The following is an 18,264-nucleotide window of genomic DNA, read 5'->3' on the forward strand; positions in this document are numbered from 1 at the left end:
TGGTTCCAAGTGGCTGGGGCATAGAATTTGAATAATTGGGTTAACTATTATCGTTAAGGTGGGAAATGGAAGGACATGTGGCTGAAGAAGGAATGGGTTGGGTCCTGAAGGACCTTCTTAACTACATTCACATATTTGACTTATCATAAGGGTGATGGGAAACTTTTTAGGGAGGGTATGGCAGAATCAGGTGTCCATTTCAGAAAGATAACTCTGTGACGTGAATATATGTTGAGAGGCTGTTACACTTAAGTAATGCAGGTAAGAGATTTTGGTGGTTTGAACTAGGGTGATGAAATGGGATGGGAAAGGAATGGACAGATTGGAGACTTCTTCAAGATTGGCTGTTGGGGAAAAGAAATGGAGAGAAAGAGCTCTCTGATCATTTGAAGGTATCTAACTTGGGGGACTGGAGAGGGACAGAGGAAATATAGAACTATGGGGAAAAATGATTTCAGTTTGGACCCAGAATTGGAGATTCCTGTGGGACACCCATGTCTGTGGAGCTCAGAGTAAAGACCTCCCTAAGCTAGAGAAACAGTTGAGATTCTGGAATCCTCAGCGCATATGGTAACTGCAGTGTGGGAATGTTTGAGATGGTTGGTTGAGACACAGACAATGCAAATGAAGCCACAAAGAAGGCAGTTGTAAGAAAAAAGGTAGAAGGTAAATCAGAAGGTTCTTTTCAGCTAAAGACTCAAGTTGGCCTGGCATGGTGGCTCACGCCTGTAATCCCAGCACTTTGGGAGGCCGAGGTGGGCGGATCACGAGGTCAGGAGATCGAGACCATCCTGGCTAACACAGTGAAACCCTGTCTGTACTAAAAATACAAAAAGTTAGCTGGGCATGGTGGCAGGCACCTGTAGTCCCAGCTACTCGGGAGGCTGAGGCAGGAGAATGGCGTGAACCTAGGAGGCGGAGCTTGCAGTGAGCCGAGATCACACCACTGCACTCCAGCCTGGGCGACAGAACGAGACTCCATCTCAAAAAAAAAAAAAAAAAAAAAAAAACCTCAGGTAGATGTACTGCAGTTCTCTATGTGTGAGGCACTATTCTAAGTGCTGGTGATAGAGCAGTAAGCAGGACAAAATTCCTACTCCTGCATACCTTATGCTTGTGGTAGTTGGAGTAGAGCAAACAAATAAATATATAATTGTAGCCACTGAGAAAAAAAAAAAAACAAGGAAAAAATGTACAAATACAGAATGATGGAAGGGAGGGGTCATTTTGGATGGGGTGATAAGAAAAGACTTAAAAGCAGACGTTTGATCAGAGACTTGAATGAACTGCAGAAATGAGAACATCTTGGAGAAGAGCATTCCAGGCAGAACAAATGGCAAGTGCAAAGGCCCTGGGGTGAAAAAGCTTGGTAGTTTCAAAGAATGGAAAGAAGGCCCGAGTGGCTAGAGGACAGTGACAGAGGGACAGGATGGAGGGGCCAGCTCCTATTGGGCCTGGCAGGTCATGACAAAGAATTGGGGTTTTATTCTGAGTGTAATGGGAGGGAAGCCATTGGAGGGTTGACAGTGGGCAGGAGGTGGGGTAGCATGATGCGAATTACATTTTACAGGGATCACTGTGGTTGCTATTGGGGAATCATTGGTTGGGCTGCCATAGAGGAAACAATGGAGGCCAGATAGGAGTCTGGGGCAGTCATTCAGGAGAGTAGGTGGTGGCTTGGATAAGGGGGGTGGGATGAGAAGTGGTTGGATTCAGGTGTGTGTGTGTGTGTGTGTGTGTGTGTGTGTGAATTTTTTTTTTTTTTTTTTTGAGACAGGGTTTCACTCTTGCTCAGGCTGGAGTACAGTGGCACAATCTCGGCTCACTGCAACCTCTGACTTCCAGGTTCAAGCAATTCTCCTGCCTCAGCCTCCAAGTAGCTAGGATTACAGGCCACCACGCCTGGCTAATTTTTATATTTTTAATAGAGATGGGGTTTCACCATGTTGGCCAAGCTGGTTTTGAACTCCTGACCTCAGGTGATCTGCCTGCCCTGGCCTCCCAAAGGGCTGGGATTACAGGTGTAAGCCACTGCGTCCAACCTGATTGAGATACATTTTGAAGTGGGAGCTGAAAAGATTTGCTGTATGTTTAGATATATGGGTGTCAGGGAGAGAGAATAATCAAGGAAGACTCCTAGGTTTGGACAGAGGGTCTTTGACTTACTATGGTTTGGCTTATGATTTTTTTTTTTTTTTTTGATATGGAGTTTTGATTTTGTTGCCCGGGCTGGAGTGCAATGGCATGATCTTGGTTCACTGTAACCTCTGCCTCCCAGACTCAAGCAATTGTCCTGCTTCAGCCTCCCAAGTAGCTGGAATTACAGGCGTAAGCCACGACGCCCAGCTAATTTTGTATTTTTAGTAGAGATAGGGTTTTACCATGTTGGTCAGGCTGGTCTCGAACTCGTGACCTCAAGTGATTCACCCACCTTGGCCTCCCAAAGTGCTGGGATTACAGGCGTGAGCCACCGCGCCCGGCCAAAAAGTTTTTTTAAAAAAAGGCTCATAGGCCGGGCGCAGTGGCTTATGCCTGTAATCCCAGCACTTTGGGAGGCCGAGGCGGGCGGATCACGAGGTCAGGAGATCAAGACCATCCTGGCAAACACGGTGAAACCCTGTCTCTACTAAAAATACAAAAAATTAGCCGGGCGTGGTGGCGGGCGCCTGTAGTCCCAGCTCCTCGGGAGTTTGAGGCAGGAGAATGGCGTGAACCTGGGAGGCGGAGCTTGCAGTGAGCCGAGATCCCGCCACTGCACTCCAGCCTGGGCGACAGAGCGAGACTCTGTCTCAAAAAAAAAAAAAAAAAAAAAAAAAAAAGGGCTCTACTCTACCAGACAAAATCTTATTCCTTAGTATTTAATTTCTCTCCTTAGGGAGAATTTAAATTTAAGTAATTTAAATTAAATTGTTTTCCTGGCAGGGGTGGATAACGAGAAAAAAGGTTGAGAAACACTGGCCTAGTGCAAGAACATGGCTTTTGGGAGTCACACAGGCTTGGTACGAATCCTGGCTCCACTACTTGGACACAGTGCTTAACCTCTCTGAGCTTCACTTTCATCGTTTCAATGCCCACAGTATTAGCATAATAACCTTAGACTTATTGGGAAAATTAAATGCAATGACGTGCCTGTTATATTGACAAATACTAATTTTCTTTCCCCTTTAACCCCGCTTTCAAGAATAGAGATTATTTTAGTTAAGGAACTCCAGTAAACTGGGTAGAGACCGAATCAAGTGGGAATATGGCAGGCTTAAGCTTGTTGGAAGAAAAAGAAAACAGGACAAGGGGGCTGATTAAATATATGGAGATGAGTGTAAAGAAATAAGGGAGGCTGGTTGCAGCGGCTCACGCCTGTAATCCCAGCACATTGGGAGGCCGAGGCTGGCGGATCACCTGAGGTCTGGAGTTTGAGACCAGCCTGGGCAACATGGTGAAACCCCGTCTCTACTAAAAATTCAAAAATTAGCCGGGCATGGTGGCGCACGCCTGTTAATCCCAGCTACTTGAGAGGCTGAGGCAGGAGAATGGCATGAACCCGGGAGGCGGAGCTTGCAGTGAGCCGAGATCGCGCCACTGCACTCCAGCCTGGGCGACAGAGCGAGACTCCGTCTCAAAAAATAAATAAAAATAAAAATAAGTTAAAAAGAAAAAGAAAAGAAATAGGGGAGACCCCAAGGTAATTCTTAAGGGATTTGACACTCAAGGCAAAGCCACCACTCAAGTAGTGGACAGTGGACAATGACATCTGAGGAAGGTTATTTTGGAGCCTGACATACTACACTGGAACAGAGGCCAGAGAAAGGAGCCCACATTAATTGTGGTGGACTTGGAATCTGAAGATCTGGGTGTATTAAAATGTTGAACAATGAAAAGGTTGGGGAAATTAACTATGGTCCCTTTAATTTTGAAACATCATGCAATCAGTACAATTGTTTTGGAACGATATTTGGTGGCACGGGAAAACAGAATAAAATGTAAGCATACTACAAAACAATACAAAGGCATTTTTGTCAAACGCCTATCTGGGTGGGAAATAGATTATCTCTGGGGTGGGAGCTTTTCTTTTTCATACTTTTCTGCATTTTTCAATTTTCCTACAAAAAGCTTGTATTGCTTTTATAAGAAAAAAGTTATTTTCTGAAAGAACCTCTGGCGGAACTCAGATTTCCAGGGACCCACATGCCAGCACTACCCCAGCCTTGGGTGTCTGAGGAACCTAGACTGGAGGGTGTGGCCCTGGAGGTGTGAGACTCAGGGAAAGCGGGGTTGGGCGCGGCCGCCCCTGCCCGGGGCAAGAGCAGCGTCGGGACCGGAGGACCAGCCGGGGGATGGGGCCGCAGAGGTGGCCGCGCGCCGGGAAATGCTCAGGCCAGACCCTCCCCACTCGCTACGCGCCCCGTGCTGGGCACGGGGAGGAGCAGGACACCAGCCTCTGGAACCACCCAGATCGCTGGGGCCTCCAAGTACCCGGAGGGCGAAGGCCTGAGGGCCCCCTCCAGCCGCCTACTCCTCACCCCAGCCCCAAAATAGCCGGCGGCGAACTGCGCCAGCCCGCGCGCCCGCCGAGCGTTCGCTGACTGACGGGAGGTGGGAATATGGGCGGAGCCTCGCGCCTGAGCTGTGATTGGAGCAACCAAGACCTCCCAGTCTCTCCCAAGAAGGGGAGACAGCGCCAGAGAGGGATGCGCAGAGGCGGGGGCTTAGAGACCTCTACGTGATTGGCTAGCAGCGCAAGGAGCCGGGCGCTGTCCCGATGATTGGCAGGCGCTGGACAGCCCCCGGAGACCGCCTTGGCTTCGCCCATTGGCATCCTGTGAGAGTAGGCGGGATTGGTTCATCGTGTGGTGCTGATGATTAGCTGGCCGCTGAGAGTTAGGGTGTTGGGAGAGAGTTGGGGGGGAAGGCGGGGGCAGCCGACTTCCTTCTTGTTATTGGCTGATGAGGTGGGTAGGGGTGGTGCGACGGCCCAGCGGCTGCCTGGGATTGGTGGGCGCCGGCGTGAGTGACAGACAGTGGGGCGAGCTGCGCGACCAGCGGTTTGTTTTTCGGAGCGTTCCTGAGGTGGAGAACGGTGGCCGGACGGAGCGACTGCGGGTCTGAGGGACTGGCGGGCGGGCGGGCCGAGCGGCGCCGCCGAGGCCGGGCTGGGCCGAGCCCAGAAGCGCCCGGGATGTAGCGGGCCACCCTGCCGATGCCACAGCGCCCGGCCGCGGGCGGAGCCGGAGCCGGAGCCTGGGGAGGCGGCGGGGGCCCAGAGCGCAGCCCGCGCCCCCCGCGCGGAGCCAGGCCCGCTGCCGTCCCCGCCGCCCGGGCCCCCGGCATGCAGCCCCGGCTGCGGAGGTGACACTCACGGACGCAAGCCGCCGCCGCCGCCATCGCCACCATGGGTAAGTGTCGCCACCGCCCCGGCCTGTGCCCGCGCTGCTTCGCGACGCCCCGCCCCGGGCTGAGGGAGGAGGACCCTGGGCCGCCGCCTGACAGGCATGGACAGCCTGCCTGGCCCGGGGCTGCGGACCGCCGGCAGCCCGCCTGCCCGCCCGCCGGGCTCGCACGCCGCGGCCCGGGCGGGGGTTCTGGGTCCGCGGGGCGGTTCGGCCGGCAGAGCCCTCTCGGCAGCCCTCCTTCCGGGCGGCGCGACGGGCGCATCCCGGGGAAGCGGCAGTGGGACCGAGGGCCCGTGCTCCGCGGGGCAGCCTGGCTCGAATGAGCCGGACCGCGAGCCCGAGGGCGGGGGAGCGAGAGCGCAGTGTGGGGCCCGGGCTGGAGGCTGCCGCAGGCCCAGCTGCTGTTGTGTCTTTTCCTTGATTTGCTTTTTTTTCCTGCCTGTGTCATTTCCTTCCCTTTGCTCACACAGGCCGGCCTGTGAGAGTTCCCGGGGCTTGCTCTCCAGCCCTGTGCGCGCCCCAGCGCAGGGGGGAGGGCGTGCGGGGCTTGGCTGGGAGGCGATTAAACTGGAATCTGTGATCAAGCGCGCGGTTGACAAATGCGTGCTGCACGCAGATTGCTGGGGGTCAGGAATTGGTCGGATGCTGCCAGTTAGAATTCACATCCTACTTTTTGAAAAATCTTGTTGCAGGGTTTTACATCCATTAATTTTTTCTTGCGGTATCCCTGAAATTATGTAACTTTTCAAAGAAACATTTGCTACACAAAAGAATTTCTCTGAAATGATTTCCTTTTTGTCAGTATTTGCAGTTTCTACTGTGAAGATGTAATCTAAGGAAAGCTTTTAATGTCTTCCGCACTTAGCATTTGAGTTGAATTATATTCCATATTCTTTTTGGTAATTTAGCAAATGACTACTGGACTAGACTAAGAAATAACATTTTAAACGTTATTTACTTCTCCTGTGCAGACAGGTGTTGTGATACTGTTGTCACAAGTTTTGCAAAATATTTGGTATTGCCCTAAATAATATTAAAAGGGTAAACTTCAGTGAGAGGATCGTTTGCAAAGCCTTGCGTTGCTTCTGTGATGTGCCCTGTGTGAAGAGGGAGCCTTAATGTTTGCCTTGCCCTATAGCAAGGTCAAGTCCTTTTTGTAGGAGGTTAACTGTATGCCATGTCAAAATCGCCAGATATTGTTTTGTGACCCATCTCTACACCCTGGCTTTGAATGAATTGCCTCGCTCTAGTTCATGCTATCCCTCATACAGTATGAGAAGGGTTTGTTCATTTGCTGGGCTTACTTTTTCCTTCCCATGCTTTCTTTCAGAAGTGCGTGCTCTTCTGGGGGAAGGTCTGTTGTGAGAGTGGACATAAAAGGAACCCAGTGAGGCCTGCTATTTAAATATATAATTGAAGAAATATTTATTGAATTTTTTTATAGATGAGACACACAATTCTTGTCTACCCCAGGATTCAAACATTTATCTTTTTTTTTTTTTTTTTTTTTTGAGACGGAGTCTCGCTTGTCGCCCAGGCTGGAGTGCAGTGGCTGGATCTCAGCTCACTGCAAGCTCCGCCTCCCCGGGTTCACGCCATTCTCCTGCCTCAGCCTCCCGAGTAGCTGGGACTACAGGCGTCCGCCACATCGCCCGGCTAGTTTTTTGTATTTTTTAGTAGAGACGGGGTTTCACCGTGTTAGCCAGGATGGTCTCGATCTCCTGACCTCGTGATCCACCCGTCTCGGCCTCCCAAAGTGCTGGGATTACAGGCTTGAGCCACCGCGCCCGGCCCAAACATTTATCTTGTATTATAGATTTTGAATAAATCTTCCATTTGATTTATGAGCCTATATTGTGACTTTCTCACAAGTCTTTTTTCTTGTCCTGGGGCAGCTGTTAGTCCCAAAGGAGAGTGTGAAATACTTAAGGGTGTGTAGACCATCCACTTCCTACTTTCTTGACTGCTACACCAGTTAGAGTGCCCACATGTGTTGACTACATCTCATTATCTAACATGAAAATAGGTATGAACCTGTTTTCACATTTCAAGACATTTTCAGAAAGTTTATAAGTGTGAGTACCTGGAGACCAGTGATGGGGAGGAAAAAAACTATATAGGCTGGGTCTAGAGCCTGAAAGAAAGAAGGGCCAGGACCTCAGGATCTTCTCATTTGTCTCCACGTCAATTGTCCCCCTGTCAGTTTTACATGAAGACACATGTGAAAGGAACATGCAAGAGGAATTAACTTGCCTGGTGGCTGCAGTATATTAGCCAAGTTAGTTTAAGAACCACTGCCCTAGCTTTCTTCACTTTCCCCCATACAGTTCTCTCCATCTTTTTTGTGAGGGGAGAGTAGATGACCTTGATACACTGTTAGAGCTAATATTGAATTCTTCTTGACACCCGGCTCTTCAATTTGCTTTCTATAGAGCTCAATGAGGATATATATACACAGATACATTCACACACAGTCTTTCTCTTAAATACTAGGTTCCATTTTGGTGATGAAAATTCGAATTCCCAGTTTAGTTAGTTTGCTTTTGGTTGCTGTAGTTCTACATAAACTCAAAGGATTTATAAGAGAGAAACACAGACTTCTTAGTATTTTAGTTATTCTTGTTAAACTTCAGCCTCATGAAGAAAGGACTAAAACTTGAGTCTGCCCTGCAGGTTCTTTGGTTAAGTAAGAGTCATATTTTCCTGAGCTGTTCTAAGCCCAAGACTGAAGCCTGTTTGACAACTTGGGTTAATAAAAACAGGTCAGATTTTATATTGTCTGTTAGCCCCAGTAAATTTCTAGTGGAAATTATTTATCTCTGTAAATAATAGGAAAATTTTTTTTGGCTTTGATACTGTGTGGCTATAAAAAATTGGGATTGACTGGTTGTTTTTTCTTGGTCACTCCAGAATTCATTTCCAGATTTAGTAATTATAGTGGCAAATACTGTTCATAATACCTGAGATTGTTTATGTGGTCTTTTTATAAATGCAGTCTGAAACTTAGTGGGATGTATCACTGAAAAATGTGTAACAACTTGGAAGTGTTACAGGAAATTATAGTGAATGGAGTACAGGATTACAGATGGTCTGGTTCTGGTTTGAAGTCAGAATTACTGTGACTTACAGACACCTTGTCTAGGGTACCAAGGCTGTTGGGAGCTCCCTGTTAGAATAGTCTCAATTCAGTTTGGCTAGAATCTGACCACCTATGTAGACTCTGAAGAGTTAGCAGCTGTTTTGATTGAAATTTGAATCACAGTTTAATAAATCAACATGGCTAGATTTCTGATATTTTAAAAAATGACAATTGGATTTTAAAACTGAATTTTAGGTTGGTCATGGTGGCTTACACCTATAATCCCAGCACTTTGGGAAGCTGAGGCTGGTGGATCGCTTGAGCCCAGGAGTTCCAGACCAGCCTGGACAACATGGTGAAACCCTGTCTCTACTAAAAATACACAAACTTAACTGGGTGTAGTGGCAAGCTCCTATAGTCCCAGCTACCCAGGAGACCGAGGTGGGAGAATCATCTGAGCCTGAGAGGTTGAGGCTGCAGTGAACCATGATCATGTCACTGCACTCCAGCCCAGGCAACAAGAGTGAGAGACCCTGTCTCTAAAACAAAAAACAAACAAAAAATAGCTGAATTTTAGGCATCTATAAAAAGTAAATATCTGTCCAACTGAGCATTACTTAGGGGAATACACAGAGATAAGATGAGGTTTTTCTGGTTCTATGGAAGCTATTAATTTATTCTTTGCCCATTTGTCGAATGCCTCCTATGTGCCAGACGTAGTATTAAGCCCTGTACCTGTGTTATCCTGTCCTCAAGAAGTTACAGTTAGGTAAGGTGAAGCAGAAACATGTAAACAAATAAGTGCAAAATCGTGTAAAGAGACACAAGAGAGAGAACAATGCTGTCGTTTTGGTGTTGACATATATAATTCTATAGTCTCCAGTCTTTTGCGTTAATTTCATTAAACATTAAAATGTAGTGGTGATATATATTGATTCTTATGAGGAAGAAATGGCTTACTTTGTAATATGTGTTTTAAGAATTTGAACCATCAATTAGTATTGAATGCCTATTATATCTAAGAACAGAAAAACGCCAGCATTTGACTTTGAGATTTAGCAAAGGTTCAATCATTTCTTGAAGGAGAAAAGTTTCTTGTGAATTGAGGGTCGGGCCTTATTGCATATACTCATTGTAAAATGATGTTTGCCTGGGCATGGACAGGGTGGAAGCAGTGGAAGTATGTGGAATGTCATGAAGAGAAAGTAAAATCTGACTCGGGGACACTGAAGCACGGGCTCTCCTGAGTGAGCAGCGCGATCAGACGGTCTGGTGGAGCTGGGTAGAACATTGTCAAGATGAAGAAATAACATCAGTTAAATGAAAACAAAGTTTAAAACATTATTTTGGGAATCGTATACATGGAAAAGAGAGAGAGTGTGTGGCACAGTAAACAGACATCATACGGGATAACAGTGTGTATTAGAGAATGTGGTGCTTCTGGCAACTTTTCTGAGTTGTTAGCCAAGGGAACTCACAAATGGAAAGTGCTTTAAGACCCTGCTTTGAGATACAAGTAATAGCTCAGTCTGGAAGAGTGGCTTCCTGCTGGAGCTAAAGAGAGGAGTATGTTGCCTGGCAGCCTCCATACCACAGGTCGGGGTACCAGGAGAAGAAAAACTACATGCCACTGGGGAATTATGAATACTGGCTACTTAAAACTGCGTAAGAGCTTCCACTTTTTAAGCCTGAACTCTAATCTTTATTTCATAGATCCTTTTATATTTCCATGAACACTTCCCCTCTTCCTAGATTCTTAACCTCTTAATCTTTAAAATTAACCTCTTTCTCCTTGTGCTTCTTCCTGGTAGCTTCTAAGTGTGTCAGACCACTCCCACTCTCAGGAAATCTTTTCAAAGTTATAAGCACACTATTACCCTACCTCAACTTTTTCACATGTAAAGTTCACAAATACATTTTTTTTTTTTTTTTGAGATGAAGTTTTGCCCTGTTGCCCAGGCTTGAGTGCAGTGGCACGATCTCCGTTCACTGCAACCCCCGCCTCCCGGGTTCAAGCTATTCTCCTACCTCAGCCTCCCGAGTAGCAGAGATTACAGGCGCCCGCCACCACGCCTGGCTAATTTTGTATTTTTAATAGAGACAGCATTTCACCATGTTGGCCAGGCTAGTCTGAAACTCCTGACTGCAGGTGATCCACCCGCCTCAGCCTCCCAAAGTGCTGGGATTACAGGCGTGAGCCATTGTGCCCGGCCATGATTAATTTTTTGTATTTTTTGTAGAGATGGGGTTTTGCCATGTTGCCCAAGCTGGTCTCAAACTCCTGGGATGAAGTGATACTCCTGCCTTGGCCTCCTAGAATGTTGGACTTATAGGTGTGAGCCAATGCGCCTGGCCTGTCACTCTCATTTTCTTCAATCCTTTTTTTTTTTTTGAGACGGAATCTCACTCCATCGCCCAGGCTGGAATGTGTTGACGTAGTCTTGGCTCACTGCAACCTCCGCCTCCCAGGTTCAAGCGATTCTCATGCCTTAGCCTCCACAGTAGCTGGGATTACAGGCGTGTACCACCATGCCCAGCTAATTTTTGTATTTTTAGTAGAGATGGTGTTTCAGCATGTTGGCCAGGCTGGTCTTGAACTCCAGACCTCAGGCGATCTGCCTGCCTTGGCCACCCAAAGTGCTGGGATTACAGGCATGAGCCACCTTGGCCGGCCTATTTTCTTCAGTCCTCTTAAAGCCTTCCTTTCCAGCTTCCCCTCTTCTCATTCTATTTGATTAGTATTAGTCACTGGGGATCAGTCTCTGACCCTCTTTTCTTCCCCTCTATTCCTTAATTGCTTATTCTTCATGTCCTTTCTCTCAGTTCATTTCATGAACTCTCTGACATAGCTAGAACAGCTTGCTTTTCTTTTTTTTTTTTTCAAGATGGAGTCTCACTCTCGTCGCCCAGGCTGGAGTGCAGTTGCTCAATTTCAGCTCACTGCAACCTCTGCCTCCTGGGTTCAAGCGATTCTCCTGCCTCAGTCTCCTGAGTAGCTGGGATTACAGGTGTCCACCACCACACTCGGCTAATTTTTGTATTTTTAGTAGAGAGGAGGTTTTACCACGTTGGCCAGGCTGGTCTTGAACTCTTGACCTCAGGTGCTCTGCCTGACTTGGCCTCCCAAAGTGCTGAGATTACAGGTGTGAGCCACCATGCCCGGCCAGCTTGCTTTTCTTTTTTTTTTTTTTTTTTTTTTGAGACTGAGTCTGGCTCTGTCGCCCAGGCTGGAGTGCAGTGGCCGGATCTCGGCTCACTGCAAGCTCCGCCTCCCGGGTTTACGCCATTCTCCTGCCTCAGCCTCCGGAGTAGCTGGGACTACAGGCGCCCGCCACCTCGCCCGGCTAGTTTTTTGTATTTTTTAGTAGAGACAGGGTTTCACCGTGTTAGCCAGGATGGTCTCGATCTCCTGACCTTGTGATCCGCCCGTCTCGGCCTCCCAAAGTGCTGGGATTACAGGCTTGAGCCACTGCGCCCGGCGAGCTTGCTTTTCTTAAAGAATCTTTAGTCTGTTAACAGCTATATAAAATCATCCATATAACCTCTTGCTACTCATATTTAAAAAAATATATTTTTATACATTCGTGTTTATATACTCTGGTTTATATATTGTGTAATTCTATGTTTTTTTTTTGAGCTGGAGTTTCGCTGTTGTTGCTCCAGGCTGGAGTGCAATGGCCCAATCTTGGTTCACTGCAACCTCTGCCTCCCAGCTTGAAGCGGTTCTACTGCCTCAGCCTGCCATGTAGCTGGGATTACAGGCATGTGCCACCATACCCAGCTAATTTTGTGTTTTTGATAGAGACAGAGTTTCTCCATGTTGGTCAGGCTGGTCTCGAACCCCCAACCTCAGGTGATCCGCCTGCCTCGACCTCCCAAAGTGCTGGGATTACGGGCGTGAGCCACTGGACCTTGCCAATTCTTTTCTTGATACAACTTTGTATTTGTGTGTTGCTTATCTTTTTATCCCTAGAGTTTGAACACCTTGAAATATCTTTTAAAACTTCCTAATGTATAATACAGGATAAGTATTCAGTAAATGGTTGTTAATGATTTATAAAAGTTCAGTAATAAAATTAAGTATTAGGGTAGTTTAAATGGCCTCCAGTCTTTTTCCATTGACCTTTTCTCATTGATGATAATAATAGCCAGCTTTTTTTTTTTTTTTTTTTTTTTTTTTTTTTAGCATTACTAAGTGTTAGGTACTATAAGAAATAATTCATAGGTTTTCTTTTGCTTTTAACTCTCACAGCAGCTTTGTGAAAGCTTTATCTCCCAGATAAGGAAATTGAGGTTTGGAGAGAATAAATGATTTGCTCAGGTCCTCCTTACCAAATTTTTCTGACTCTGAAGTTCATATTCCTAACTGCTTCAGTCTAAGAAAGTTGTTATTTGTTGTTTTTTTTTTAGATGGAGTCTCACTCTGTCACCATGGTGGAGTGCAGTGGTGCCATCTCAGCTCACACCAACCTCCGCCTCCCGTGTTCAGGCAATTCTCGTGCCTCAGCCTCCCAAGTAGCTGGGATTACAGGCGCACGCCACCACACCCAGCTAATTTTTTTTTTGTATTTTTAGTAGAGACAGGGTTTCACCATTATGGCCAGGCTGGTTTCAAACTCCTGACCTCAAGTGATCCGCCTATCTCGGCCTCCCAAAGTGCTAGAATTACAGGCTTAAGCCACTGCGCCCAGCCTGTTATTTGTTTTTAAAAGTTGTGTGTTTTTAAGGAATGCCACATTGAAGGAGTGCTGATAATTCCGTTAGTCTCAGTCCATACCACAGAGATAACTGGCTTGTGGCAGCCAAGTGTGCATAGTGATGTTGCTTTTTAGAAGGAAAAAAAACAAAAACAAAAACAAAACCTCAATCCAGGAAGAAATGCCTAAAAGAGCCACTTGATTTACTTCCTGTCTTTATCCATGTCCTCTGAAGTACCAGTTGAAGAACCTGTCTACTTCTAGGAATGCATTTGACTTTGATACAAAATTAGATTCTTTTTTTTTTTTTTTTTTTTTTTTTTTTTGAGACGGAGTCTTGCTCTGTCGCCCAGGCTGGGGTGCAGTGGCCGGATCTCAGCTCACTGCAAGCTCCACCTCCCGGGTTTACGCCATTCTCCTGCCTCAGCCTCCTGAGTAGCTGGGACTACAGGCGCCCGCCACCTCGCCCGGCTAGTTTTTTGTATTTTTTTAGTAGAGATGGGGTTTCACCGTGTTAGCCAGGATGGTCTCGATCTCCTGACCTCGTGATCCACCCGTCTCGGCCTCCCAAAGTGCTGGGATTACAGGCTTGAGCCACCGCTCCCGGCCCAAAATTAGATTCTATAACCCTGATTCACTTGTGTCAGTTGTCCCAGATTTCAGATGACCGTGCCAAACTGTGCCTCTACTGTGTTCTCAGCTCTGGAACTACCAAACAAGTTTATTCATTAAGTAATGCCAGGAATTGGTTAGCTTCCTGGAAGCAGAATTTGTCAACCTGATAAACCAGCTCTTATAATAACATCATCTTATACAGAATTAGAAATTATTTCTCCAGTCCTACTTGTGGATCTGACTTGAAAAGTGGTGTGTGTATGTGTGTGCCTGTATGTGTATTCACATCCGTCTTCGTTCAGTATCTGAGTTGAAAGAACTGAAAATTCTCAATTCTTAGGGTGGTTAATGTTGTTACTGATAACTGTGCATTCCGCTTTTAGGAGTATTGTTGGATGCTCCTCAGAAAACGCTTAAACCTAGTCATAATCCTGCTTACATTGATCCCAATTTATTATTACAGTTGGTCCAATTTTTTACATATTTAATAATATATAAGCCATTTAATATATAAACCTATACATATTATTATATAAACCAATCTTCCTAGCTTAGATGTTATGCTCTAGTTTTTAAGGTTTGGTTGTGAGGATAAAAATCAAAACAAAAAACCAAGTTCCCTTTTTTGAGATACGGTCTCACTGTTGCCCAGGCTGGAGTACAGTGGCATGATCATGGCTCACTGCAGCCTCAACCTCCTGGGCTCAAGTGATCCTTCCACCTACGCCTCTCAAGTAGCTGAGCCTACAGCGTGCACCACCATGCCCAGCTAATTTTTTGTATTTTTGTAGAACGGAGTTTTGCCATGTTGCCCCAGTCTGGTCTCCAACTCGTGGGCTCAAGCAATCTGCCTGCCTCGGCCTCCCAAAGTGCTGAGATTACAGGCATGAGCCACCCTGTCCAGCCAAGTTCCCTTCTTTAAGGAAGCTATAGAGAAATTGTAGAAGGTATAAAATAATTGATGGGATTTATATGTGTTAATTTTGACAGATGTCTTTTTGTAGATACCCACTTTCTCCTCATTCATTATCCGCTTTACTGCATGCTTTCGATATTACAACTATGTCACTCTCATACATACTTTTGTATATGTTTTGAAGTGGAATCATATGGGAAGTTAGGCTCCTGGTATTTTCCTGCAAGTTTTAAATCTAATTTTACTGTCCTGAACAAGCAAAAGCCTCTTTATAGGCAACTTTGTCCTTTTCTGCACCTCGTCAGAGGGCATATAGGGCACTAGAGCAGATTTGGTCTAGGAAGAGGGGAGAGGCAAATAAGGGGAAGGGCCAGGCACGGTGGCTTATGACTGTAATCCCAGCATTTTGGGAGGCTAAGGAGGGAGGATCGCGTGAGCTCAGGTGTTTGAAATCAGCCTGGGCAACATGGTGAAACCCTCTCTCAATAAAAAATACAAAAATTAGCAGGGCGTGGTGGTGTGCACCTGTAGTCCCAGCTACTCTGGAGGCTGAGGTGGAGGATTGTTTGAGCCTGGGGGGTGGAGGAGGCTGTAGTGAGCTGTGATTGTACCACTATACTCTAGCCTGGGCAACAGAGCAAAACCCTGTCTCAGTCAGTCAGTCACTCAATCAGTAGTGGAAGAAGAGACTGGAGCAGTTTTACTTCCTACATTTCACGCTGTTCATTTCTTTCCACAGGGTATTAGAATATTTCCAAGGGGCAGTGATAAAGGGCAGAAGATGAGCACTCTCTTTGGGTGGAATATTTTGTATTTGCTTCTTTTAAGGTGTGCCCCAAGTCCCCAAATGAGTCAGTTTTCACCAAAGCAAGTGTAACGACTCATCCCTCATGTTCCCTTCCCGATCAACAGATTTATTCATTTTCAATCTCCAAATGCTATTTGAATGGGCAAATATATCTTAAAGGACCTGGGAAAAATTTGTACAACATAGACTTGGGCTGGTTTGTGTTCTGGGTTTTGGCCATTTGTTTTTAATGTATGAGAACTCTAGTACTCCATGCTATTTCAAGAAAAGGGGATTAAAAGTAATGGCAGTAAGGTGGAGACAATGCATTGCTTGGTCAGCTTAGGGAGGAAAAACAATAGAACTACCCTTTGACTTCCCTATGGGAAGTAGAAGGCCTATAAACTTGTAAAGAGTTGGTGGGGGTTGATGGTGGTGGTGGCATTCAGATGCTAGGCTTGTAAAACAACTTCTGTTCAAAACAGTTACCTGAGGCCCTTATTTGGTACCTTTTAAAATGTACTCTCCTCCTTATGATGCTTTAAGAATAAGTCTGGGACTGACACTGTGCCATAATCTGCTCTCTGGATTTATCTTTTCATTCAATACCATATTACATTGTACTGTGTTGTTCTTCACTTCAACTTTTCATCTATTTTTCCTGGTTAAGTTTCTCTGGCACTGGACAAACTGCTCTGTTTGAGCATGTCCCTTCCCTGCAATTAATTGGTAAATATTGCTGTAGGAAATCTGATTGGAGGGCTATTAAGAAACCATTAAAGGTCAGGCATGGTGGCTCACACCTGTAATCTTAGCACTTTGGGAGGCCGAGACAAGAGGATCACGGAAGTCCAGGAGTTGGAGACCAGCCTGGGCAACATGGGGAGACCCCGTCTCTACAAAAAATTAAAAAATTATCCAGGCATGGTGGCCCATGCCTGTGTTCCCAGCTACTCGGGAGGCTGATGTGGGAAGGTCGCTTAAGCCCTAGAGTTCGAGGCTGCAGTGAGCTGTGATCACGCCACTGCACTCCAGCCTGAGGGACAGAGCAAGACCTTGTCTCAAAGAAAAAAAATTCCGTTAAAATTCAAATTGCCATAGTCTGACCTTTTGGGCTGCATCTGATTATAGTTACAGGGTCTGTCATTTTGCCTGGGCAGAACTCCCTGAGTATTAGTCATATAGTTTGTGAAAGAACTTTGCTGGTCTGTATTTAAGTATCTTAGTCCATGTGCTCTCTTTCATTGCAGACGAACAGGAGGCATTGAACTCAATCATGAACGATCTGGTGGCCCTCCAGATGAACCGACGTCACCGGATGCCTGGATATGAGACCATGAAGAACAAAGACACAGGTCACTCAAATAGGCAGGTGTGTGTGACCCTGGCAGAGCTAAATGAGATTTGTTGGGGAGGGGTTTTCAAATGGGAAATATATGAAAAGCCAAGGAGACTACATTACCAGGGTTGAATACTTTTGACCCCTTCCTTTCACAGTCTGTTAAATGGGAAGTAATACATACCAACCAGGTATGGTTAAATGGTAAGTGATATTGGGAGGCCGAGGCAGGCAGATCACCTGAGGTCAAGAGTTTGAGACCAGCCTGGCCAACATGGTGAAACCCCATCTCTACTAAAAATACAAAATTAGCCAGGTGTGGTGGTGCATGCCTGTAGGCCCGCTAATCAGGAGGCTGAGACAGGAGAATTGCTTGAACCTGGGAGGCAAAGGCTGCAGTGAGCCGAGATGGCACCACTGCACTCCAGCCTGGGCAAGAGAGCAAAACTCTGTCTCAAAAAAAAAAAAAAAAGCCATGCAGTTATGGATCTGTGATTTGGAATCTTAAAGCCTTCTGTAAGCATTTCATCTGTTATGGGGACAGTATTCATATACGTTTTTCCCCTTTAGTGATATTTGGGAAATATTTAATTCAGATTCATGATCCCTAAGTCAGAAGGTTTTTAGCTACCTTACAGTATATAATCAGGAAAAACTAATTAATTTGGTATTAGCTTATGTAAAATATAATTAAGAAGGTAAATTTATTAATTAAAATGTCACATAGTATATTCTAAAGGCAATAATGAGTGATTTTGTTATTACTGTTTGCTTTACCTTATTAACCCAGGTAGTTGATAGTGCCTGTTTTATTGAGAGTTGTATGCTTCCTTAGGAAAACATTGCCTATTTTTCTTAACATTTAAAATTGTGTGTCATTGAGAATCTTCTTCTCACCCGTAGTGCCACTTACCTGTTTCCTGGGTACTTTGGCCTGCAGAGAGGAGTGAATGATGGGGAGCTTTCCTTCCTAGTCGGTATCTAATGCTACATCAGCTATATTGGGCATATTTGATGAAAATTTGTCTATGGCATTCTCCCTTGTGGTTCTGTTTATCAGCTAACCTCTTTTCTTCTCATTTGCATCTTGTTTACCAATTCTTCAGAATTGGTTCCTAGAGATAGTATAAGGCCCTAGAACTTTTCCTGTCTGTGGTCTGCTAGATAGAGCCTTCCAGAGTATTTCCTGCCTTTAGGAATCCTAGGGACCCCAAGGGAAGAGGAGTCCTTTTGTTTCATGTTAAAACAGAAGGATTAGTTTAAAAAGCTGCTTTTGTTGTTGTTACCTTACAGTACTGGAGGTATATAAACAGATAAGGGCCCATTCTTACACTGTTTTCAGATGTTATTCTGTCTGACTGTTTGAGTTCTCCCTTGCTATAACTCATTTGTATTCAAAGCCACTTTTGGAAGGAGCATTTTACCAGAAGTGAGTCCCCTCCCC

At 45.8% G+C, this 18,264-nt stretch overlaps 1 protein-coding gene across 6 annotated transcripts in view; it reads left to right on the plus strand.

The window, feature by feature from the left end:
- The first annotated feature begins 5,010 nt into the window (after positions 1-5,010).
- Positions 5,011-18,264, plus strand: part of MAP3K3 (mitogen-activated protein kinase kinase kinase 3) — a 75,498-nt gene continuing 62,244 nt past the window's right edge. For 4 of the 6 annotated variants that reach the window (XM_077969577.1, XM_015120051.3, XM_015120052.3 and 1 more), the window contains exons 1-2: positions 5,011-5,390; positions 16,732-16,853. Coding sequence is in view for 4 of the 6 variants with exons in the window: in XM_015120051.3 (XP_014975537.1) it covers positions 5,387-5,390; positions 16,732-16,853 (126 nt within the window). In the remaining 2 variants the exon portion in view is untranslated. The remainder of the gene's footprint in view (positions 5,391-16,731; positions 16,854-18,264) is intronic. The other 2 variants (XM_077969579.1, NM_001257786.1) reach the window with 2 other exon arrangements.

The sequence above is a fragment of the Macaca mulatta genome, chromosome 16 (assembly GCF_049350105.2).
Source record: "Macaca mulatta isolate MMU2019108-1 chromosome 16, T2T-MMU8v2.0, whole genome shotgun sequence".
NCBI lineage: Eukaryota > Metazoa > Chordata > Mammalia > Primates > Cercopithecidae > Macaca > Macaca mulatta.